General features: G+C 37.5%; 2 protein-coding genes across 5 annotated transcripts in view; one reads left to right on the top strand and one right to left on the bottom strand.

The window, feature by feature from the left end:
- ORC3 (origin recognition complex subunit 3) overlaps positions 1–9,662 on the bottom strand; it is a 62,315-nt gene extending 52,653 nt beyond the window's left edge. For all 3 annotated transcript variants that reach the window (XM_049653994.1, XM_049653995.1, XM_049653996.1), the window contains exons 1-2: positions 9,587–9,662; positions 5,739–5,793 (exon numbers count right to left, since the gene is read on the bottom strand). In XM_049653994.1, the coding sequence (XP_049509951.1) occupies positions 5,739–5,793; positions 9,587–9,610 (79 nt within the window). In that variant the 5' untranslated portion in view covers positions 9,611–9,662. The remainder of the gene's footprint in view (positions 1–5,738; positions 5,794–9,586) is intronic.
- Positions 9,663–9,761: 99 nt separating this feature from the next.
- Positions 9,762–26,904, top strand: part of RARS2 (arginyl-tRNA synthetase 2, mitochondrial) — a 63,641-nt gene continuing 46,498 nt past the window's right edge. The window contains exons 1-2 of one of the 2 annotated variants that reach the window (XM_049653992.1): positions 9,762–9,859; positions 23,765–23,838. In XM_049653992.1, coding sequence (XP_049509949.1) covers positions 9,824–9,859; positions 23,765–23,838 — 110 coding nt within the window. In that variant the 5' untranslated portion in view covers positions 9,762–9,823. The remainder of the gene's footprint in view (positions 9,860–23,764; positions 23,839–26,904) is intronic. The other variant, XM_049653991.1, reaches the window with a different exon arrangement.

The raw sequence follows: 26,904 nt of genomic DNA, 5'->3' as shown, positions 1-26,904 counted from the left end.
CATTAAGGAATACATTTTATCATATGCCTGTTGGCCATCTGGATGTCTTCTTTAGAGAAGTGTCTATTCATGTTTTCTGCCCATTTCTTCACTGGATTATTTGTTTCTAGGGTGTGGAGTTTGGTGAGTTCTTTATAGATTTTGGATACTAGCCCTTTGTCCGATATGTCATTTGCAAATATCTTTTCCCATTCCGTTGGTTGCCTTTTAATTTTGTTGGTTGTTTCCTTTGCAGTGCAGAAGCTTTTTATCTTCATGAGGTCCCAAGAGTTCATTTTTGCTTTTAATTCCCTTGCCTTTGGAGATGTGGCAAATAAGAAATTGCTGCGGCTGAGGTCAGGGAGGTTTTTTCCTGCTTTCTCCTCTAGGGTTTTGATGGTTTCCTGTCTCACATTCAGGTCCTTTATCCATTTTGAGTTTATTTTTGTGAATGGTGTAAGAAAGCAGTCTAATTTCATTCTTCTGCATGTTGCTGTCCAGTTCTCCCAGCACCATTTGTTAAAGAGACTGTCTTTTTTCCATTGGATATTCTTCCCTGCTTTGTCCAAGATGAGTTGGCCATACTTTTGTGGGTCCAATTCTGGAGTTCTCTATTCCATTGGTCTATGTGTCTGTTTTTGTGCCAATACCATGCTGTCTTGATGATTACAGCTTTGTAATAGAGACTAAAGTCTGGGATTCTGATGCCTCCCGCTTTGGTCTTCTTCTTCAAAATTACTTTGGCTATTCGGGGTCTTTTGTGGTTCCATACAAATTTTAGGACTGCTTGTTCTAGCTTCGAGAAGAATGCTGGTGCAATTTTGATGGGGATTGCATTGAATGTGTAGCTAGCTTTGGGCAGTATTGACATTTTAACAATATTTATTCTTCCAATCCATGAGCATGGAATGTTTTTCCATTTCTTTATATCTTCTTAAATTTCCTTCACAATGAAAAGATGCTCAATGTCACTCCTTATCAGGGAAATACAAATCAAAACCACTCAGATACCACCTCACGCCAGTCAGAGTGGCTAAAATGAACAAATCAGGAGACTATAGATGCTGGCGAGGATGTGGAGAAATGGGAACTCTGTTGCACTGTTGGTGGGAATGCAAACTGGTGCAGCTGCTCTGGAAAACAGTGTGGAGGTTCCTCAAAAATTAAAAATAGATCTACCCTATGACCCAGCAATAGCACTGCTAGGAATTTACCCAAGGGATACAGGAATGCTGATGCATAGGGGCACTTGTACCCCAATGTTTATAGCAGCACTTTCAACAATAGACAAATTATGGAAAGAGCCTAAATGAATGGATAAAGAAATTGTGGTTTATATACACAATGGAATACTACGTGGCAATGAGAAAGAATGATATATGGCCTTTTGTAGCAACATGGATGAAACTGGAGAGTGTGATGCTAAGTGAAATAAGTCATACAGAGAAAGACAGATACCATATGTTTTCACTCTTCTGTGGATCCTGAGAAACTTAACAGAAGACCATGGGAGAGGGGAAGGAAAAAAAAAATTTAGAGAGGGAGGGAGCCAAATCATAAGACTCTTAAAAACTGAGAACAATCTGAGGGTTGATGGGGGGTAGGAGGGAGGGGAGGGTGGGTGATGGGTACTGAGGAGGGCACCTGTTGGGATGAGCACTGGGTGTTGTATGAAACCAATTTAACAATAAATGTCATAATAAATAAATAAATTTTATATCATAATCCAACACACATTTAACAGAAACAAAAACAAAAGACCCACAAAACAATTCTTGTCATGTGACAGTGAATGTTTTCTTTTCTATTCTATTTTTTAAAACCATTATGACTAAGTTGATTTCATGACTCGCACTTGGATTTTAACCTTCAGTTTGAAAATGTTCACTTATTAAATAATCTATCCTTTTTCCCACTAATTTGAGATGGCTTTATTATCTAAATACTTACAAATGCACTTGTAACTATATTTTAACTTTTTCTTTTGTTCTACTGAATCCACGTTTATTCCCACAGCTGTACTGAACTGTTTTAATGACTGGAGCTTTGCAGCACGCTCACATATGGAGTATTACTCCATGGAGTATTACTCCAGGTCTTCCTCCTACCACCACCAAACATTATCATTCTTCTTCAAAATATTTTAACCCATTCTTTCAAATAAACTTTGCTATTGCTCAAAAATAACTAAAATGACATTGTGGTTTGATTAAATAAAATCTGGAGATTGATTTGGGAAGAAATGATATGAAGTTGTTAAAAAATTCACATCCAAAACACTACAGAAATCTTCCTTTGAACAAATTATTTTACATTCTTTGTAGTTTTCTACTTTCCTTCATATTTCTTGTTGTTTACTGTTAGTACTTTATTGTAACAACTAGAACTTTTATAGTATTCAATAATAATGTGAAAATACATATTTTGTTCCTGACTTTACTGAGATGCCACTAGCATTCTACCATCAAGTTCTGGTAGTTTGGGATAGAGATTCTCTTTTATGTTAAGGAACTTTCCTTCTGTTCATAGCTCACTCAGAGTTCTTAGCAAATATTTTTTGAATTTATCAAAAGTCTTTAGAATATACTGAAGTCATTACATGGTAAAATGATAGACAAGGTTATAGTATAAAAATGCAAACAAGATAAGGCAAGGAAATACACTATTACTAAGAGACAAAGCAGAACAACAGGGTAGCCTTAGAACAGAAGTCATTTTACTTTGATAATGAGTAAATCCATATAAAATGTTAAAGTGGCAAATCAAGACAATAATTTTTTATGTGCTGAATAACATGGCATCGAAATACTTACAAAAACAGTTAGAAATTGGGAAACAGCAGCAGCAGGACAATTTAACCTGTTATTTCTCTCAGTCATTTATAGAACAGGAAGGTAAAAAATAAATCAGCATTGAGAAGACCTAAAGAATGTAAACTATTACTGTTGACAGGTTCCCACCTGCTCCTACGCACAATGCTCTACTTCAGTGTGAACTTCCACAGTGTCAGTGTCAGTGCCCCCACAGGTTTCAGTCCCTCTCTCTCCCTTTCTCTCTTTTTTTTTTTTTTTAATTTTTTTTTTTTTTAACGTTTATTTATTTTTGAGACAGAGAGAGACAGAGCATGAACGGGGGAGGGTCAGAGAGAGGGAGACACAGAATCTGAAACAGGCTCCAGGCTCTGAGCTGTCAGCACAGAGCCCGATGCGGGGCTCGAACTCACGGACAGTGAGATCATGACCTGAGCCGAAGTCGGCCGCTTAACCGACTGAGCCACCCAGGAGCCCCTTTCTCTCTCCTTCTTGCCCTGTCGTTTTCTAGGATACACAGTCATCCACAGAATACAGAGGAGAGGAAGAGTTACCAGTCCTCTCTTAGGTACACATCCAAGTGTCTTCAAGTCAGTGGACAGATGGGGGACAAAATGTAGGGCATCTTCCTACTTCTTCAGGCAATCTGTTTCAAGAATTGAAGCCAGTGAAGGCAAGTGCTAAAATCTAGATATGTTTTCCTCATTCCTGCACCATCTGTCTTATAATCAGGGTCAATTCCTTTAAGATTCTCATATCGAAATACTATCTATTGGTTTCAGATCAGTAGAATGAAAAAAAAAAACTAAGCAAAGTTTAATTATACAATTATATATATTAGGTTTACTAATACTAAAAACTTTAAATCTTAATTATAGCTGAAATTCAACAGAAAAAGTTCTAAGCAAAAATTCACTTCATATGAGAGGCAGTACCAAGCAATGGTTAGACCAGGGGCTCAGGAATCAGACAGCTTAGGTTCAAATCTCAGCTCTGCCATTTACTAGCACTATCACTGAGAAAGTTCTTTCTATGTCTAAGTATCCTCATATATTTTCATGGAGATAATCATAATACATTTCTCATAGTTTGCTGAGAGAATTGAAAGTAACACATATAGGGCCTAGAAAAATCTAGCATATAATAAAAACTCAATAAATGCTAGCAATTTTGTTATAATGACATTGCTGATGTTATCAGATGTCATTTTATCTTCTATTTTCTTCATAGATAATGGGAAACAACTTGAATTTTCTCTGAAAATGAACTATTTCGAGTTTAGCAATCTCCAATATTAAGGCAATGTGTTCATTAAGTCAACCACTTACAAATTAAAAAAAATTATAATGTAGCTTTTGTTTGTTCACTATTTCCAAGTCTATCACTGTCACTTTTTATTTTGGGGGTGGGACAAGGAATACGGCAGTTTCATGTTCCTTTGACACTAAGTTTAAGAGGGTATAGAACTTGAGATCACTGTTTATTCTGTTAATGAGAAACTAGGTTCTTATTATAAGTCATACCTACCCTCTGTCCCCCTCAATATGGACTATTATTTTATTATTTGCTCCTTGAGCACAGGTAAGAGTACCTAGCTTGTCTCAAACTAAAGGAGTAACTAACACCCTAAGGTTTGCATCATGTGATGACTTAGAAAAATCCTTTTCAATAAATACAAGTTATTTATTTTCTTAGTCAAACAGTGGTACAGTTGTTTTTCCTTTTTTAATTCAAAACGAGTACACAAATATGCTTAATTACACATAATTTTTCCATCAGAATTAATCTTTACAGTACTGAAGACTGAGTATAAATAATTAGCTTGTGAGGAGCTTTAAAAAATATATATCAATACCTAGGTAACATTCCCAGAGATTCTGATTCAATTGGTCTGAGATGGGGTCTGGGCATTAGTATCTTTAAAAAGTTTCCCAAGTTGAAATCTAAGTAAAATCAATGGATTATACCAATGTTAAGTTTCCTGGTTATGATATTTTACCAGTTACCCAAAATGTTACCACTGGAGATTTACTGGGTAAAGGGCACAAGGAAATTCTCTATACTTTCTTGCAACTGCACAGGAATCTACAATTATATCCAAAAAAACCTTGAAACAATTTTTTTTTTAAGTTCCCTGGGTGATTCCAATCTGCAGCCACAATTGAAAACCAGTACGATAAACACTTTCTGACATTAATATCATGGTTTGTTTGAAAAAGTCAATTCTTCCTAACATGATCACCACACAGATATCTGGAGATAAATTAAGAAAGATAGTATTTTTTTAATCTGAATTTTATTGAGGAATAATTTACAATAATAAAACATGCCCATTTTAACAGTCTAGTATGTCCTAATAAAAGTATACACTCATATAACTGCTCCCTCAATCTAGAAAACATTTCCATCAGTCCAAAAAGTATTTCTGGCTCTTTTGCATTCAATTTCCCCTAACGTACCCCAGGAAATCACTGAGATTTTTAAGACAATCTCTCTTTTTTTTAAATCCATCTGCGTTAGTCTCTTTTATTTTATTTTATAATTATATATAGATAAATAGATAGGTAACTTTTTTTTTTTAAAGTAAGCTCTGTGCCCAATGTGGGATTTGAACGCACTACTCAGAGATCAAGAGTTGCATACTCTATTGTCTGAGTCAGCCAGGCTCCCCTAAGACAATCTCTTTTGAAGAATGGGGACATATCCTTTGAAGGAAATTTACTTTCCAATTTGCCTTTGAAGTCCATTGTCTATTGGACTTCAAGTGTATTGGAGTCCCTTTTAGATTGAAACCCTGGGAGGTACCTTATCCCTTTGACTATAACTGCTACGTCAGGAAGGTAAGTAAAGTCAAACTTAAGACAAGAAAACTACTAAATTCAATCAGGGTTAGGTTAGTTCAAAACTTAGGGGAGGAAAACTAGCCAATTCAATATTAAGACATCTTACCTACTGGCACAGAGATCTTTCTCTTCTTGAAGTTTGGCTTAAACACAAAACAACCCTATTAAAAAAAAAGTAAAAAAGAAAAAAAAGTATAAAGTCAAAGTAGCCAAGGAGCAGATAAATCTGATTAACCAAGTATTTTGTGGATAAGCAGAATTTTAAAAAAGTATTTCTTTAAAGTACTAAGAAATCATCTCTCTTCTATCTGAATTAGAACAGGAAAATTCTTGAAAAACAAAGGGACTATCCATTTCTTTCTCCTCCTTCCCATAGGATGCTCATCTTTGATTTTGCTCTTAGAAGCCTGATCTAAGAGACAAAATGAAAGCTGATGAAATTTAAACCCAAAAAGTTTCCATTTTTATAAAACTTAGAGAACATTAATAGCATACATTAAAATTAAGGTAAAAAATAGTGACGCTGTCTCATTTCAGAAGAAATATTTATTATTTAATTAAATTTCAAGGATCCATAACCTTGACAGGAAATAGAAAATTTTGGCTATTGTTTCACCGTATACATCTTTCTTCATCTGATAAAACTCTTATTCATCTGCTCTGGGAAAACTTCCCTAGTTCTCTAGTTAGAATTATTCCTTTCCCTAAGAGCTCAGAATACTTGAATGCCTTTATTTTGCTTTGTTTTAAATCCCTTTCACTGTGTATCATATTTATGGTTCTGTCTCACCAAGTAGTTATTGAATGGCTTCAGAGCATAGACTGCATTTAACTCATAATTGTTTCCTCAGTATCTAGGGTAGTGTTAGCATATACATTAGGCAATCAATATATGGAATGAATGCTGGCCAAGTAATTTTCCTTGTAATTTCCTAGTTACATTTAGTATCATGTTATTACTTGACTAGTGATATACAGCCCCCAAGCTACTGGTTCTGCATTTATTCTACCAATCTTAAAGCCACGCACCATGTAAGAGCTTCTGGAAGACAGCCATTTTTGTGGTGCCTGAGTGGCTTAGTTGGTTGAGCATTCTGCTCCTGATTTTGACTAGGTCATGATCTCATGGTTCCTGGGATCTAGCTTGGAATTCTTTCTCTTCCTGCCCACCCCCCACTCATACTTGCACTCTCTCAAACAAAATAAACTTAAGAAAAAAAAGACTGCCATTTTTATGGAAAATGAAAGACAAGATTAAAAAAATACACCTAGAAAAAATCCTCTCAGGATAGTGCTAAAGAGAGCTGTGCAAATATAAAGTGGCCATTTGGGTTACAGGATCCAAAATAAGAACAGTGCCTTTTTTTAATTCTATTTAAAAAAATTTTTTTAATGTGTATTTATTTTTGAGAGAAACAGAGTGTGAGCGGGGGAGGTGCACAGAGAGAGGGAGACACAGAATCCAAAGCAGGCTCCAGGCTCTGAGCTGTCAGCACATAGACCGATGTGGGGTTCGATTCGAACCGTGAGATCATGACCTGAGCCTAAGTCGGACCACTTAACCGACTGGGGCAGCCAGGTGCTCCAAGAACTGTGCTTAACACTCTTATATCTGAAACTACTGAAATACACATATTTATAAAAATCATGTAGTACCACAACAACCTTGTCATTGCCTCCTTTCTACATCCAACTGCAATTCAATAAAAGAAAAGGAACTATGAAGGAGTGAGATATGACAAGTGCCTGGAATGGATCTTAATGTATGGCAGCGGTAGTAATATGGTTAACGGCTTTGAACTGCTGAACAAGTAAGTGATGGTATTTGAGACAGAAGTCATCTAGAAGGAGAGCTAACAGGTAGAAAATGTAACAAGGAAAGAGAAGTTTACATAGGTTTAAAAAAAAAAAAAAGCTAGCAGTTACACGAGCTCCTAAAATAGTCCTTAAGATTCTTATTTATGCAAAGTCCCTTTCATAATCATCTCAATACAAGCATTTCTGTAATAATGCCGTAAATGCTTTCCTGAAAAAGAAAAAAAAACTCACAATTCTGCAAGATATACAAAAATAAGAGGTTTATGCAATGTAAAGGATTAGGGGGCAAACCATGCAAAACCTATGGAAATATATAACCAGGGCATAACAAAAACAGTACCAATCCTAATAAAAAATACTAGTGTAAGAGAACTTCAAATACCTCCATTTTGACCTCAAACATTCTAATTGATTAAGTGCTTCTTTCCAGCTCATCTCTTAACTCCGGCAAAACATCCTGTGGGCACAACATCCCTTAATGGGAATCAAAACTAACACCTTAAGCAGTAAGGACTGGCCTGAGCCAGCAAGACTCCATCCACGATTGATTCCAAGACATCTATCAATCTGATCTTTACCGCCCACCTGTGCGAACCCACTGACCTTTGTCCCACATTTTCCTTATATAAACCTGGAAAGCATTTTTAGCACTTTGGACACAGTCTTTGAGACTCTAGTCTGTCTTCTCACTGTTGGCTTCACTGAGATAAATTTCCTTGTTTCACTCCCACTCGTTTCTCTGACTTTGGTTTTGTCAGCAGCGAGTGCCAGAACGTGGTCTGTTTGAGACCCCTAGAGCCAGCTGGTCTTGCACTCCAGCACCCTGATTACACTAGCACAGTTAAAGCTCTACTGCCATTTGCACCAGGCATCACAGTCAATCTTCTGTAAACTTAAGCTCTGAAGTTAAGGGCTTAAAGTTCCCCTTTGATATAGTCTCTAAAGGCACTCCTTCTCATAATTCTAGCTTCATTTTAATCAAAATTAAAAATAAGACCCATGGTAAAGCCTTCTAATCTACTGTTTTAACATAGGGAGAAATGTATTTGCAGTGTTTTCACCTACATTCTCGACTTTATCACAGCTTAACTTCAGGGGCTTCTGGGTGAACTCATTACTAAAGGTCTTACTTTACTTGGGTATAGAACAGTGCTGTACAACAGGATTTTTAGTAAGGAAGGAGAAATATCATGTCTCTGCACTAAAATGGGAGTCACCACCACATGTGGTTACTGAACACTTGAAATGTAGCTAGTGAGACTGAAGAAATGTATTTCTAATTTTATTTAATTTTACTGTATTCTAATTAAAACTGAAATAACCACTGGCTATTGTGGCTACTGGCTATTATATTAGACAATGGAACTCTAGGGTTTATCTTCTTACCAACCACATTATCATGTTTTCTTGCAATCCCTGACCATTGAGGCAGCCCATACAAGGTCTATATGATCTCCTCTGACACACATACACACCTACACTACTTTTTTATTCTCATTTTTCATAACGCTACCTCCTGATTATAATGATTTTTCCATTCCTTAAATAGATCACTTTATTTCTATCTTCTGGGCCAAAGAACATGTCATTCTCTTTGCTGTTAAGTCTCCCTGCCCCCAATCCTTTGCCTAACTTCTACTTATTTTTCAGGGCTCAGCTAAAATGTCACTTTCTCCAAAAGGCCTTCTCTGACCCTGGGCAATTTGCTAACTTATCACAATTTGTTATCATCAGTTTATCTGTGTTTAATATTTTTCCTGAGTGAAGGCATTGAGTCTATTTTGTTTACACTCTATCTCGGTACCTAACGGAGTGCTTGGCGCATAACAAATATTTCTGAGAAAGAAAAAAAGTAAAGAAGACTGGGGCACATCCTCGGGGAATTCGACCTCCACAAACCAAAGCTTACAAAATCCTCCCAGCCACAATACTAAGGCAGATCGGTGTTTTCGCTGCCCAAGCAAAGTTGACCTCAACTGCACTTGGAGCAGGGACGCCTCAGCTCAGCCTGCCACTCCCTCCGCTCCAGCCGGTACATCGAAGCCTACGTAACCTCTGCTGTATGCCTTCTTCAAATGGGAATGCAGCGACCGCTGTGTCTAGTGGGCGTCCGCCGCCCCCGCCCTCCCCACGTACCTTGGACACCGAAGAAGTGGCCATGGTCCCACCGGCCCGCGGGATTCCAGCAGCACTCGGGATTTCCCGCGCTCCCTCGCGGCGGCAGGGCAGAGGTTAGTGGCCGGCCACGCGGCTTCTTGATTGGCTGGCAGAATCCTCCAGGGCGGGCTTCCGGCGCGCGTAGGCGGGGCGTTCAGAGAAGGGAGGGGCGAGGATCCGGGCCAGGCAGCTGGGGCGTGCTTCTTGGAGGTGGCCATGGCGTGTGGCTTCCGCAGGTCCATCGCCTGTCAGGTACGGACCCGAATATTGGTAGAAGGAGGGCCCTAGCGGAACCCCCACCCCGCAGCCCCTTCACCGCTGCGGGTCATCCCTCAGAGAGAGGGTGGATTCCACGGATACCCCGTTTCTGCCGTCTTCTCTTTCCTCTCTGGAACTGCTCGAGTTGCGGAGGCCAACCCGGTTCAGGGTCGGCCATGCAGCCCAAATAGGTTTCTCAGGGTGAAAAGTAAACCTTGGAAAGCACAAATTGCTTCCCTCACTCCATTCTACCCCACAGCCTTGTATGCTTTACCCGAGTGGAAAGTCACTGGGCCGTGATTAGACCTTTTAGAAATTAGTGTTGCTTACACTTAGTGAAATGGATAATGCATCTGAATTTTTATTCGAAAGGATCTAATTTAAAAACTGATCATTTGTCTTACAGTCACTTTGGCCGCTTGTCCTAGCATTACTTTTGGTAACTCCAAAGATAACGTGAGGTGCTGTTTTTGATTCGGAGTCCTATATGTGAACAGCTCTGTAATAAGGAATAAAACAGTTCATTAAATTTCATCAAAAATAATTTTTAAAACTCATCGTCCCGTTTGGAAATTTTGCAACGCAACTTCCTATTGTCTTGACAAATCAATTTCCTTTTTATTAATGGACGTAATAGTGGACGTATTTTGCCTGATACGTAATTTCCCTTAGTTCATTTTTATAGTATTTCTGGACTTTTGTGGGAAAATTCCTTTGCCTTGCCTTCATACTTGTAAATGTACTGCCCTGTCCAATGCTGGTTTCTCAGACACCACCTATCCTTCTGATAGGACAAATCTGAGTTTATGACTTACTGGGATAAGAAAGAACACCTCAGCAGAGTTTTTGTTAGTGCCTGGGAAGGAAAGCAGCACCAGATTTTTCTTGAGAATTTGAAGTATGGTTTAAGGCTGGTCTTTCAGTGGCAGAGGGTGAGAGGGCAAAGGAGTGGAGGAGATAGATGCTTGATTAGGATTGGACACTGATTTAACAATTTTAAGATTGATAGAAGGAAAGGAGTGCAAGGAGTCTTAGGGCATAAACTATTGGTGCTTTCTCCTGAAGAATTGATCGTTTTTTTCAAGAAGTTCCTGTAATGAATAATCAAGCTATTTGGGCAAGAGTCTCCTAGAATAGTAAAAAGTTATGCTAATGAAGACAAAGAATAAAGTCATTCTAATGTAGACAGTAGCCTATATTCAGGGTAGGTAGTTTTGGACCTCAGTGGCCAAGTTGTGTTTGGGGGCGGGTGGAGGGGGGTGGGGCTGTAAGATGATTTCCGTTCTCAGTGGTCACAGTAGTGCCATGACCAGAAACCTTTTGTGTTTAGTTTTGCAAAGGCTGTATTCTTCCTTGTAAAGAAGGCAAGTTGGAGAAGCAGAAACTGATACGTATTGAATGTGTATTTGTGCTAATTACTTTGTGTTCACATTCAAGCCCCATGATGACCCTATGACATAGAAGTATTAACCATATACAGTTCAACAAACAGATACAGAGAGATTAAAAACCTACCCATAGCCAGTCCACATAGTTAATAAATTGAAGAGTTGGTTTTTGAACAGAGATCTAATTTCAAAATCAGCCCTTTACTATATACTGTGGTAGTTCTTTTATGAAGACAAGAAGCACAATCTGATCATTAAACAGAATCTCATAGATTCGTATGGCAGCATAAACTAATATATGGAGTTTATTATGGACTCCAAATATGGAGTCATTGAAGGATGATCTGAAGGATTAAATAAAAATATGTGCAATACATATCTTTATGAATGAGGGTCCTTTGACAGTTTAGGAATGAAGGAATGTATTACAGGAAATGGCACGTTCATTCAGCAAATTTTGATTAATGAATCTACATTTTTCTAAGCACTATCATCATTCCCAAGGCTGAAAGTGCATAGAATATGATTTCTGCCCTGGCATGGCTCCAGACTAATTTGGTGAAACACATGTATAACAGCTAATTGTAGTCTGTAACCAGTGTATTAAAAGCATGTGTGAAGTGCTAAGGGAATATGGAGAAGACAGCTTCCAAATGTCTGGGAATGCTTTGTGGAAAAGTAATGTTGGGGCTCAGTCCTGAAAGGAGGATGGGTAGGAGTGTACCAAGTCAATAGGGTGAGAACTTGGAGAGTGGTAGGAAATTCCAAGAACATCATGTGTGTAGACAACAGACACATGGAGAGTATGGTATATTCTTGGAACTACAAGATTTGCATATGACTGAAATTTAGAGTATGCCTCTTACAGCCTCACTTCTGCAAGTCCTTTGGACTCTGCCTTCAAAATAATATCTTGAATCCACCCACTCTTATATCCCTATTGTCCTTCCCTTCCCAAATCAAGCTACTTACAACAACATTCTGATAGGTCTGTTTCCACACTTGCTGTCCCTCAAATCCATCCTCCTTATACCAAGAAAAGTGACTTCTCAAATGTAAATCAAATCACATCACTTACCTAATTAAAACTGTGTTGCTTAAACTCTACCGGAATCATAACATCTTTCTTTCCAACCTCAGTTCATACCACTCTATTCTTCCTTTCTATAGGATTCTAGCCACACAGTTTGTTTTTCTAACAAAGCAAGGCCTTTCCATTACCATTGCGTAGATTATTCCCTGTGCCTAAAGGAAATGATTTTATTGTGCAAGATCAGAGTTTCACAAAACAATACTTACCTTATAAAGTGTGTGCATTCTTTTCTATACTGCATTTTTCAGAAAGTCCTGCTTGGGATTGATTCCCAACCGACAACCTATAGTTTGAAAAGTGTGTCTTCCAGTTGCTCTCTGTCTCAGACCCTTGTTTGCTTCCATCATAACACTTGCAAGAGTTAATAATTATTTCATTAGCTAATTAATTATTCTTAGGGAATTAGTTGTTTTACTTGTTTTGGTGTATGCTTTCTCTATAAGCTTCATGAAGACAGCATGTTTGATTCACTATTTCCCTAGCACCAACAAAGTGCCTAAAACAGAAGATGTTTAATAAATATTTAAAGAGTAAGTAGCTGTTGGTGATGTAATATAAGGTTTACAGCTTCACCAAATGAGTTCATAATTTCAAAGCTGTGAGATAACATGGTAAAACTGGAAGGGATTAAAATTGTAGTCCTTCCATTTGTGTGACTGACTTACTCTTGGCAGGTTAATTAACTTATAAAATGATGGTATTGATTCCAAGTTTACAGGATTGTTGCAAAGATTAATGATGATGAAGACAATAATAACTGCCATTTGTGAAATATCTCACTTGTACCATGCAGTGTTTTTGCTGAACTTTATGGGGCTGTTGATAAGATCTAAGGACATAAATGTTAACGGAAGGTGTATAGTGTCAAGAACTGTGAAGGGTTTGGGATTTTACCCTATTTTACCACAGTTCATTGATGGTGGCAGAAAACATGAGATCCCTTGGTGAAAAAAGGATTTTATTATTCACAGCAATGGTAGTGGTCAGAGTATCAACATTTGCTTGTATCAGTTCCCCAGACACCTCTTCTTCCACAGGGCAATGTGAGGAAGGTCAGATGATACCTGCACAGGTAGTGTGCCGTGTTACATAGGAGAGGAGCCCCGAGACTTTTAGAATGGGCAGTAGGCATGTTCCCCTTTGCTCTGCAGTGGGACACTCTGTGTTACAGATCTGTTTGCTGTACATACATCTTTGAAAAGATTTTATGCCATGTTTACAAGACACAGAGAAACCTAGAAGTTTACAAGACACAGAGAAAACCTAGAAGATTTTGTCTCCCATCACTTAGGACTGTGGTATGCACACAAAGTGTACAGTACTTGATATTGTGATCTTTTAATCTTTTCAGTCATCCTATTTGTATCATCTCCATTTTATAGAGGAGGACACTGAAACTCTGGAAGATAAAAGAATAAAGTTACAGAGCAGCGAAATTGTAGAGTTGAACTACAAACCCAGCTTTTTGACTGAAAGCTCTAGTTCTTTATATTCTATAAAATAGCCTGTGTAAAATTGTCAGTACTATATCTGTCTCAGAAACATAATGGCAGAGTATAGATTTGTTTCCCTTTCTCTTTTCACTTAGGTTTTGACGTTAAGTTTAAAGTAAATCCAGCTGGTTCATTTTTTTTTTTTTTTACTTTTAATTCTGAATGTCAAAATTAAAGAAAAGTTATGATAATAGTGCAAAAAACTCCATATACTCTTTATCCAGATTCACCAGTTATTAACATTTTGCTGAATGACTGAATTGTTTAGATGTGTATTTCTCTCCTAACACGTACTTCTAACGGGCCCGCCAGCGTTCCATTCTGCTTAAAACTACAAGTTATTCAAGAGTTGTGCTAAATTTCTTTCATTATAGATAGTCGGTAATAACTTGCCTTCCCGATCTTTTGGAAAGTTCTCTTCTGTACCCTGAAGTTTCAGTTGTTACCAGGTTTGCTGCCAGTTTGAGTCAGTTAATCCAGACCTGTACCTGAAGAAAGTCTGTACAAATATGGGCATGCTTGTGCATTGGCTCCTGCTGGCAAATGTACATACCTGGCCTGGTTGTATTTGAGAGTCAGAAGTAAGGAGTAACCAGGGGTAATTGACACAGTTTAAGTAATTTAAGATCTGGAAGAGTGATTGATAACATTTTAAGAATTTTGAGACTCGTGGCCTATAGACTGTTACATGGATAAAAATGCAGAGCTAATTTTCCTAAGAAATATCAGTTCTGCTACCTGTATGCTAAAGCATAAGGATCTCTTTTTCATTAGCAAAATTAGAGTTTTTTATGAAATTATCAGAGATTTCGATCTTGAATCTGGTAAATTTAATTTCTAATTGAATTTAGAACCTGTCTAGAACCAGAATGATAGGAATTTTTTTTTTTTTTTTTTTGGCTTTGTGTTCAGTACTTGGGTACTGGGGGTAGGAATCCTGTGTGTCTGAGGGAAAAGGAATGGTTGAGAACCGCCCACAAGCTCCTTAATTAACGTGCTTTCTCATACTGGATACCCTTGTAGTCAAAGATTATATTAAAATCTCTGATGCTATATTGCCAAATCTAAGACTTAGAATTGTACCTGGTACGTTGTTGGCACTCGATACATATTGGCCATTATTATATTACACATTAGAATCTGATCTTAAGTTCCCAAGCCAGATCTGGCATATGTGGATTTTCACTTTTGGTACTCTCTTAAATGTTCCCTGCTTTCAACCTCAGGTTTTCTCCTTATTCATTTGGGTTATTTAGTTTACTTCTCAAGGAATGTGTTTAATATTTTGTGGATTTTATTTCTCTATTAAAATTTTGAGCTTTATTGTTGTGGTCTTATTATCCTCCTTGAGTAATTTTTAGTATATTTTATTCTGTAGAAGTTTTTTCTTTCATCATCCTGAGGTCTCAAGTAGGTAATTATCAATAGGCCCTCGTTTTACCTGCGGTAGTCCTAGGTGAAGCCCAATGCCAGGAAAACACCTTTATCTGAAGGGAAAGAAGAAAGGAAATGTATAAGGAAACCCATAGGCAACATTCTCATGAGAGAAAACATTAAATCCAAGTTCAGAGACAGTTAAAGAAAATCTTATGATTTCCTGAATAATTGTAGACTTATGGGAATGTAGGTGAATTAAAAACCATGCTCTCTGACATTCGACCACTTGACAGTGCTTCTTAATTTTTCTTTCTTTCTTTTTTTTTTTGTGCCCCACCCATTTGAAAGATGTTCCTCTCATTAAAAACACTCACTAGCCTTGGCACTGATTGGTAATGTGAGGAGAGACTGCTGGTACCTTCCTAAGCAGCAGTTCTCAAGCCTAGTTTATAGACTGGAATCACCTGAGAAGCATAAATTACTTAAGCCCAAGGGCACCTGGGTGGCTCAGTAGGTTGAGCATCCGACTGCGGCTTAAGTCATGATCTCACAGTTCTTGGGTTTGAGCCCTGCAGCAGGCTCTCTGCTGTCAGTGCCGAGCCCACTTCACTTCCTCTGTCCACTCACTCTATACCTCTCTCTCTCTCTCTCTCTCTCTCTCTCTCTCTCTCTGAAAAATAAATATTTTTTTAAAAAAATACTTAAGCCCAGGCCCATTGGTCTGGGGTGAGGTGGGGGACTTAAAGTTCTAAAAATCATCAGGTGATTCTGATGTTCCTCCAGGCTTGATAACTACTAACTCGGGAAGACCAGGAAACCTAAAGGTATAGTGCGGTGTGGTTGCCACACTTTACTGCATATTAGAATAGACCAGAGAACTTTTTACATCCTGTTCCCCAGGTCATACCAGCATATTTGGCTGTGGGAGCCAGGGATCAGTGTGTTCTAAAGATTTGTGAGTCATTCCAATGTGGACTGTGCAACAAAATGTGGGAACCATAGTTATAATGATTAAGAACATTGACCATGGAAGACACATGGGTTTAAATCTACCCTCTCCTTTGACAGGTATGTAAGTTCTCTGCCCCTTCTGTAAAATCTGGAAAATTATTTACTTTATAGTCTTGTCATTAGGATTCAGTGAATTCAAACAGTGTTTAGTATTGTACATAGTGTTTAGATTATGTTTGGTACATTGTATACATTCAATAAATGTTTATCATTATTACATTCTGTCCTCAGAATTCTGAGGTTAGGGTATTTTGAATCCCTCCTCACACCACTACAATCCCAGAGCCTTTATAAAGGGGAACTAATTTTGGGGCGCCTGTGTGGCTCAGTCGCTTAAGCGTCCGACTTCGGCTCGGGTCATGATCTCACGGTTCGTGGGTTCGACCCTGCATCAGGCTCTGCGCTGACAGCTCAGAGCCTGTAGCCTGCTTCTGATTCTGTGTGTGTGTGTGTGTGTCTCTCTCTCCCTCTCTGTCTCTCTCTGCCCCTCCCTTGCTCACACTCTGTCTCTCAAAAATAAATAGTCAAAAAAAAATTAAAAAATAAAGGGGAACTAATTTTATCCATTATTCTAGGTGAAAGTTTTAGCCCCACATGAAGTTAGATAACCAGAAAGCCACATATCTGAACCATATGGCTTCATTTCCAAAAGGAATCTTTTTAACAGTACTTTTATGTAAAGTTGTGTTTTGGTAAAGAAAAAAAATCTCATTTTTGCAAAAATAATGTGTGGTCATTGTAAAGAATTAAGCAATACAAAAAGGTGCAAACAATTAAAAGGAAAACCTCCTCCATAAGTAATCAGTATCAACATTGGTTGAACTTTATTTTAGATACATTCCTTGGAGGATATACACACAGAAAAAAAGGAAGACTATATATGCTTTTTTACAAAAATTGGGCTGTATTGTAATGGGCTTTTGAGGGTTTTTTTTAATTGTGTGATAGAAAATGTCCAACTACGAACTGCATAATAGTATTATGATTCCCCGTAACCAAAATGCTGTTTTTAAGTTGAAAATACTAAACAGTTTTGCTTGTGCTTAAAGAAAAAGAAACCAAAATGTAACTCAAAGAATTATTGCTATACTTCCTAAGTGAGTCCTCTACTTTATGAAAAGAGATTTTGAAAAACATTACAATTCGGAGTCTTTTTAAAAATTTTTGATGCTTCAAATTTAGATAGTATCAACCCTTGCTATTAAGAAATAAGGACATTAGCACTTTTCTGGTTGGTATAACTTTCCTCTACCTTTCCTAATTTGTTTGGGTAACTTTCTCAAAGTGTGTAGCACTTACTGTCTATTAGCCATATCTGCACAACTTGCTTCCTATTCATTTTACATTGAATTGGATAAGATGCTTCCTTCCAATCCTCTTACCAAGGTATGGCTTAATTGGCTGGATTTTGTTGTAAGCAGATCTTCCAGAAGGGTTCATGGTGCCTTTTTTTTTTTTTTTTAATTTGTTGTTTTAAAGAAATTTTGACTTCTCAAATAAAATAACCCTAGAAATATATAGAGGAGGTTTATATCATTAGAAAATTAGCATGTTTAGAAATAAGATCAAAAATCTTCATTTTAGAAATAAAGCAATAACATCAGATTCATTAGTTCTGATTTTGAATTTAATCCAATGTTATTTTAAAACATGAATTTTCATATGTTGGCAATTCAGATTAAAAACAACTGAGCAGGTGAAACAAACATATCGGTTTACAACTTCTCTTGTGGGTGAATCTAGTTGTGTATAATATCATTACTAAATTATTTACTTTAACAAAGATCATGGTCTTTGTGGTTAGATAATATGACTACAAAGTACAGTACATTTATTTCATCCCTGGAGTTTTCTTGATTGGGTGCTTTATTTTTGAAGTTTTGTAACTTAAGCAGAATGTGTTTTCAGTGTTGAATTTTCCCTATTATGCTTTCCTGACCTAGTAATTTATATTGATCTATAGATTCAGTTTTTCTTTTTTTAATAAAATATTTCATCATGGAGAAAAATATAGTTGATAGGTACCCACCACTCAACTTAAAAAATAAACTATTACAAATACTATTAAATCTTCTGGGTACCTATCCCTGGCCAAAAACTCTTTCCTCACATGTAAGATTTTGTGTTTATTATATCTGTGCATGTCACTTTCTACCTATGGATGTATCCCTAAATAGTATATTTTTGCAAGTTATTACATTTAATGTAAGTGGTAATTGTGAGAATTACATGAGATGATTCGTTTTCAGAAACACCAAATAAAATTGTTCTGTCTAGTTAACAGTAGGTTTACAACCTACTGGAAATATGTACCAGCCACCCCCCCCCCCCCCCACCCAGAGGAGTCCCAAACCCATGGACACTTCACTTCCTGGTTGTTCTTAACCCTCTCCATTTCATGGGCTTATTTTTTATGGGCTTTGCAATGAGCATGCACCAAAGAACTGGCGTCTCTGCATCACCTCAAGAAATGTACATTTATTCCAGTCAGACTACTTTTTGCCTTACATGGGCATAGGTGACTTCCAGGTAAGGCTGTAACCTCTGTAGTACTCAACCAAAGAGGAACCAGGGTAGAAGATAAATTGTTTGCTGTAACTGCCCCAAGTGTGCCTGTCCATCAGACACTGCTCTTGCAAGAAAATTGATTACAAGCCTCACATCACTGTGCTCCAAGTCTCCCCATCCCTCCTTTGATTGGGTCAGTGGGCTCATTTCTCACAGTAATCAAACTGTAATCATCCTTCTGCAACTTGGGTTTTTTGTTTCTTAGCCTCAATTTCTTAAAAAAGATATATCTGTAATAATGCATGGAGAGGTCTAGTTCTTTCATTTTACTGCTTGGTGTCATTGTAGTAATATACCACAATTTAGATTTAGCTCCTCATTTCAGGGAAATTGTCCATTTTATTGAGTATTCTGCCTTATCTCCTGTCACTTTGGTCACACCTTGCTTGGCTCCAGCTGCCGCTTATGTGACTGGTTTCACATCTGCCTCCAATCACTTATTTCTAACAGCACCTCATCTAGTCTAATAGCCTCCTGGTTCCAGCCTATGCCCAGCTCAAGTGTGGCAGAGTTAACACCCTCAAAGACAGCCCTCACGGGAGCCTGGGTGGCTCAGTCAGTTAAGTGTCTGACTTCGGCACAGGTCACAATCTCATGTGGTTTGTGAGTTCGAGTCCCCCACATTGGGTTCTCTGCTGTCAGCACAGAGCCTGCTTCAGATCCTCTGTTTCCCTCTGCCTCTTGCCCACTTGTGCACGCTTGCACTCTGTCTCTCTCCTAAAAATAAATATACATTAAGGAAAAAAAAGCAGCCCTCAATCAATGGGGAATGGAAACTCCTGCTTCCTATTTTTGGATAGCCAATTTTGGTAGATACTGTGTGTGCTTTTTGGGAGGTGCTATGGAAATTCAGCCCTTATTGCCTGTAGCAGTGACCTTGACAGCAGTCTTTAACTTTTTCTCCTTCCTTCTCACTCTTCTCAATCTGCCCTCAGGAGTCACCTCCCAAATAAACTACCTGCATATAGTTCTTTTCTCAGGCCTTGCTTTTGTGAGAGTCAAGATATATATTTATGAATATTTCTTATTTTTCATGGGTTTTGTTGATTTCATCTCTGTAGTTTCTGATGAGAGAAACCCAAGTTAGGAACCCTGCTACACAAGACTGCTCCATTCTGCTTCAGACTCTTGCATCTTTCCTTAGCTATCAGTTTTTGAAGACTGTGACTTTGGGTTTTATTTCTCTATCCTTATGTTGCTGGAGTGCTAGAGAACCATTGTACTTATTTTCCTGTCTTCTTCTTTGCTGCTCTTTTGTGTTTTTGGGACACCAATTATCCTAAGGTTGGATTATCTTATACAAATTTTATTTATTGTCCTCTAATTGCTTTCATTTGTGTTTTTTAAAATCTGTATTCTCTGATTATCGGCCTTCTGTGTCTTTCTTTTAATTATGACTCTTCCTTTGTGTTTCTTAATTGTATAATAAAAATGATTATCAATTTGTATTTAATTTTTAGATTCCCTTTTTATCTTTTTTTGTCTTAAAAATCCTTATTGTGTTCACAAATCTTGAAGACTTTGGATGAATGTTTTGTATTCATTCGGTTATTTTTTTTTTTTTAATTTTTTAATTTTTGAGAGAGGGAGAGCATGGACAGGGAGGGAGACAGAGACAGACAATCTGAAGCAGGCTCCAGGCTCCCAAGCTGTCTGCACAGAGCCTGATGCAGGGCTCAGACTCACAAATCATGAGATCAAGACCTGAGCCAAAGTCAGACTTTTAACTGACTGAGTGACCCAGGTGCCCCTAAACAAGAGTTCTTTGACCATCTAGCCTTCCGTCTCCTCCCTCCCCATCTCTTTGAGTTTGCCTGTTTGTTTTACCTACTTTTCATCTTGATCATGCTTGACAGCTCTGCCCACACTTTGTTTGTTCCTGCATTGTATGGGTGACTTCATTCTCCATGTGAGATTTTTTTCTTGGCTCGCCTTGCTTTTATGATTACAAAAAAATATAAACTCTAGGGATTTCCATTCTGTCTCTCTGGTAGGTAGGTCATGGTGACTTGGATACATTACTCATGAACTCTGACTTGGCATATTAAATTTTTGCTGGCTTGCTCTAATATTTTTTTCATCTTCCTATAAAAGTTCCTCCTCTGATTCTTACTACCCATACACAACCATATTAGGATCTGCTCAGGGCACATGGGTGGCTCAATTGGTTAAGCGTTCGACTCTTGATTTCAGCTCAGGTCATGATCTCACGGTGGCACGGAGCCTGCTTGAGAGTCTCCTTTTCTCCCTTTGCCACCCCACCTGCTAACACTTGCATGCTTACACACGTTCTCTCCCTCCCTCCTTCCCTCCATCCCTCTCTGTGTGTGTGTGTGTGTGTGTGTGTGTGTGTGTGTCTGTCTGTCTCTCAAGAAAAAAAGAATCTGCTCCATTTAATTGGGGAATATATTGTTTCCATTGGGAGAAAACTTTAGTGTGCTGCTCTAGAATCTTCACTTCTGAAAAGTACTGGAATTCACTTCTCTGTTTTACTCTTTCTCTCCCACAGCTCTGTAGCATCTTCCTCTGGTCATATAAATAATATGTCAAATAAAATAATGAATTTATTTTTTTTCTCTCCAGATTGAGGTATTAATGAGAATTGTTAATTCAAGTTAGGAGCCTTGCCAAGCAAGGCTGCTTCATTACTTTTCAAAATCTGCTGTTTCTTTTCTTGGCTGTCACTTTCGAAGTTTCTAACTTTGGGCAGTGCCTATCCTGTATATTTGTTGCTGAAGAACCAACAGTCTACCCTTTTTATTAGCTACCATCCTTTCTTTCTCCTCTCCATTCTTCCATCCTTTTCATTTTAATTTGATAATGGGTGGGACGTGGGAGATTATGTAAAGAAGGCTTCCTTCCACTACTTCATCCCAGGGTCTTTCTTTAGGTTTTTTGTTTTGTTTTTAATTATGGGAAAACCTATACAATATGAAATTTACCATTTTAAGTATTTTTAAATGTGCAGTCCAGTGGAATTAAGTACATTCACACTGTTGTGCAACCATAACCATCAACCTTTTCCAGAACTCTTCATTTGTAAAACTGAAACTCTGTGCCCATTGTAAACAGTGATTCCCCATATTTCTCCCTTTCCCTCAATCTCTTTATTTTGGCTTTTTAATTTACATCCTATAATAATGTTTTTGTGCCTCTGTAAAACTGCTATTGAAGGTATTTTCTATTTCGGTATTTATATCTTCATGTGACTATAACTTGGTCTTAGAATTTACTTTTAGGAAAAGTTTGTTGCCAGGTAGTACTGTACTGTGTAGTTAGATTCTTTTTTACTGGAAACAAAGTTTTTTGTGTTTTTCATTTAAATGTAAACATTGTATTACCTAAGTTCACAACTTATTTGTCAGATGAAATCCTTTAAAATTCACCTTTGTAACTAAGTTTTTTGTTTTTTGTTTAGCCAGCAGACTTTAGTTGTACTTAAGATAGAAAATCTAGGGGCACCTGGGTGGTTCAGTTGGTTAAGCATCTGACTTCAGCTCAGGTCATGATCTCACGGTTTGTGGGTTCGAGCCCCACATCAGGCGCTAAGCTGACATCTCAGAGCCTGGAGCCTGCTTCAGATTCTCTGTCTCCCTTTCTCTGCTCCTCCCTGCTCAGTCTTTCTCTCAAAAGTAAACAAACATTAAAAAAATAAAAAAATACCATTTATTTATTATTTTAAAAAAGTTTAATAATTTGTGTGAGAGGAAATGCAGGAAGGGCAGAGAGAGGGGGACAGAGGATCTGAAGCAGACTTTGCTGATAATGATGTTTGGGATGATGGTGGGGAGCCTGGAGCTGATGGCCAAGGAAGAATTCTTGAAGATGTCTTTGGTGCAAAAAGGTGATTTTATTAAAGTGTAGGGACAGGACCCATGGGCAGGAAGAGCTGCACTGGGATTGTGAGGGGTAACTCATTATATACCTTCAGGTCGGGAGGGGGTCAGGGATAGAGTAAGTCTCTAAGGTATTTTGGAAGCAAGGTTTCCAGGACCTTCAGGGAGTAGCGGTTGCTAGGGAAACACCATTTTTTACTGTTTAATAAAACCTCAGTCATGAGACTCTTGAGATGCATATCAGGGGGTCATAAACTGGAGTGTGATTGCCAGCATATATCTTGGGGCAGTTGAGATAAAGGAAGCTGACTTAACAGGATTCTGGAGGTTGGGATAATGTTAAGCTAAGGTTCTGTTTTGCCCCTAGCAAAGGGTCATCATCGAGGCAGCTGAGCTCCTAGAGGGAGGTCACTCTGTCAGTTTCAATGACTTCTCAGTGGGTTGTATGCAGTAAGGGAATATAATGTTTCATTTGCCTTAGTTTCCCACATTACCATGGCAAGCACTTAAACCTCTTTCCTTAGTTCTTGGGTAGCCAGGAGTGTCCGAGGAATATCACATATTCCACCTGGGGGAGGAGGGGTCTGCCAGCCTATATATTTTTTTTTTTAATTTTTTTTAATGTTTATTTTTGAGACAGAGCATGAATGGGGGAGGGGCAGAGAGAGAGGGAGACACAGAATCGGAAGCAGGCTCCGAGCCATCAGCCCAGAGCCCAATGTGGGGCTCGAACTCACGAACCGTGAGATCGTGACCTGAGCTGAAGTCGGGCGCTTAACCAACTGAGCTATCCAGGTACACCAATACCATTTATTTTTAAATTTACAAATACAAAATTTATCCTTTTTGGTAACAGTTTCTTTTGCTACTTTAAACCTCAACCCCTGGCAACCACTGATCTATCCGTTCATCATTCTTACAGTTTTGGATTTTCCAGAATGTCAAGTAAGTAAATCATACACCATCTAGCCTTTTAAGTCTGGTTTTTGTCACTTAGCATAGTACATTTGAGACTCATTTAAGTTGTCAAGTATCTGAATATTCTTTTTATTGATAAGCAGTATTCCACTGAATATGGTACAAATCTAATAACCATCTTTCTCTGTTCTTTTTGTTTTTGTTTTTAACATTAGCTTTCCAGACTTTTGGATCTTCCACCAGAAAACTTGATCAAGTCAATATCTGCAGTTCCAATTTCCAGAAAAGAGTTAAGTATATTTTTAACAATTTAAAATGTTGCTGACTTTGTCAATATACAAAAAAAAAGTTATTCTTCAATTTATAGAATAGACCTTGAAATTAACCATGGAATATGATGTAACCTATTATTCCATTGATTTAAATAATAAAATCTGTATTGTACCTACTCTGATGTGGTATATTAAATTAGAAGTCTCATGTTGTTTGATGTTTATGCTGTTAACTACAATTATGTCAAAATCTTTAAGAAAAATTAGGAACAAGGTCAAAATTTAATTCTGTGACAGCAAATAAAAGAACTAAGATTGTGGTTAGAATTTCAGGGTTTTGGGACGCCTGGGTGGCTCAGTTGGTTGAGTGTCCAACTTTGGCTCAGGTCATGATCTCACGGTTCGTGGGTTCAAGCCCCGTGTCATGCTCAGGGCTGATGGCTCAGAGCCTGGAGCCTGCTTCAGATTCTGTGTCTCCCTCTCTCTCTGCCCCTCCCTTCTTGTGCTCTGTCTTCCTCTGCTTCTCAAAAATAAAGAAACGTAATAATAAAAATTTAAAAAAAAAAGAATTTCAGGGTTTTTGAAGGTATTTTTGAGATTATATACCTAGGTGCTTGAATACTGTTGTACTATATTTACCTGCTAGGTTTTTTGTGGGTTTTGGGTTTTTTTGTTTGTTTCCATTTGAGGACTCCCAGTGATAGAGAACTATTGGTTACATATAACCAACCTGTAGTTGCTTTCTTGGATACAGGAAGATATCTATCTCTTTGTGAGTTTGGTTCTTCTAAATGATATTTATTTACCATTTGGCTACAAAATCTAGCCAAAATACACTTTTGGTGAATTAATAATGATAAGAAATTAGCTACATAGTAGGCATTTAAGCCCTAAGCTTTGGAAAGATGTAAAGATAGAATTATCAGTATCATTATGTTCTAATATTTTGTCCACTTTGTCAAGATTTTAAGATAGGGTAGGATAAATATTATTGTTCTCAGAATAGGACAAAGAGATAAGTGGAAGAGGAAGAGAAAGGCTACATGTGGCCTTGTTGAAAGAATCTTTAAAGTGGCCTGCTGCAACTTGCTTTATATTAAGTTCTAGGAACAAAGGCAAGGACTGACAAGGGGATCTCATAATTACACATCAGTTAATATAATATTCCAAGCCAGTTACCTATTTCATAAAATCTGTAAATGGCATTTTGCATAATAAAAATATGTTTGTATTTTATGTTTCAAAGACCTTTAATAAGATGAGCAACCTTGGCCCATCTTTTGAATACGATTTTCTTTACCTGCCTGAACCTCCTTTAGGTAGCTCTACTTTAATGATGCTATACTTATTATATCTTTGGTTTATACAAAATCAATATTAGGGGGGGTTTCAAAATTTTTCTAGGCTACAAGTCTAAAATCCTGCATATTAAATTTATTTTAAATAAAAAGAATCTCTACTGCTTTGCCATCACAAACTTAAGTATCCTTTACGGTACTAAAATGCTGTTAAGTGTCAGGAGGCTTAAGTCCTTTTTGTTGTTGTTATCAGTATGGTTTACTTAATACCTTATGAATCAATTTCTTTAGGTCTCCTAATTCAATTATATATTCAACTGTGGTGGAATTTCTGTTTAATACTGATCGTAATACACAGGATTAATGACTTTGTTACCAGCCAGTAACACTCAAGCCAGTGGATTGCACTCTAATACCATAACAGCAATTCCTCAGAAGTAGTGGAAAGGTAGCTATTTCTTTTTAAAACCTTTTTTTTTTTTTAATTCTAAACAATATAAAAGTAGGGGAATAGTTTCTAGAACCCCTCTGCGCCATCACCACCGTCATTGGCACATAGCCAGTTGTGTTTCCTCTGTACCTGTACCCACTTTCCTTCTTCACAATGGATTATTTTGATAGCTACATTTTTCTATCACAAAACCAAAAGAGATAATCTTAAGGAAATTCAGAAAAATACAGAAGAATAAGAAGGAAAAACCCCCAATATGTTAACAAGTTGATGTAGTTTTCATATTTCTCTTTGAATGTGTCTTACAACTTTTATTTTTATTATTTTTTTTAATGTTTATTTTTGAGAGAGAGAGTGTGAACAAGGTGGGAAAGAGAGAGAGGGATACACAGAATATGAAGCAGGCTTCAGGCTCTGAACTGTCAGCGCAGACCCCAATGCAGGGCTCAAACTCACGAATGGTGAGATCATGACCTGAGTCGAAGTTGGATGCTTAACCGACTGAACCACCTAAGTACCCTGTGTCTTACAACTTTTGAAAAAACATAGTTATAAAACTTCTGTATGTATGATTTTTGAACCCTTTTTCCTTGACATCATTCTTTTTTGGTAAATGTCATTTTCATAATACTCTAATGTCACTCATAATACTCAAGTGTCACTTTCATAATACTCTAATGCTCCCCTGTTGATGGACATTTAGATTGCTTTCGGTTCTGACTTTTTACATAATTCACATTCAATACGTACCTCTTTAAATAGACAAAGCAAACCTTCCTTGTAGATATATAACTAAAAGCTTCCTAAAAGGAAAACAGGGAAGTAAGTCAATTCTGGTTGATCCACCCCCCATTCCCCACACAAACACACTGCTGAAGCATTTATTTCTCTTTTGGGCCTTCGTTGCTGGCAAATAGCCCTTCATATAATTTCAGAAGTCATGTTTGAAATATTCCTAGTGTGAATTATTGTTAATAGACTAAAATGATGATTTTCTTTGTCCCTCTACCACTGAACAAATGGGAAATATTTGTGTTTCTATTGAGATAATAAAAATATTTTCTCAGTTAATGTAAATTTATATATTTATTTACTTACTTATTTAGTCAATAGTTAGTTACCATATACTGCAACAGTAATTTCAGGAGTAGTAGATTCCTTAATGCCCCTTACCCATTTAGCCCCCTTCCCGTAACCCCTCCAGCAACCCTCTGTTCTCTATATTTAAGAGTCTCATGTCCCCCTCCCTGTTTTTATATTATTTTTTGCTTCCCTTCCCTTATGTTCATGTGTTTTGTATCTTATAGTCCTTATATGAGTGAAGTCATATGATA

This window comes from Panthera uncia (genome assembly GCF_023721935.1).
Source record: "Panthera uncia isolate 11264 chromosome B2 unlocalized genomic scaffold, Puncia_PCG_1.0 HiC_scaffold_24, whole genome shotgun sequence".
Classification (NCBI taxonomy): Eukaryota; Metazoa; Chordata; class Mammalia; order Carnivora; family Felidae; genus Panthera; species Panthera uncia.
Note: the sequence above shows the minus strand (reverse complement) of the source record. Positions and strands in the feature narration are given on the sequence as shown.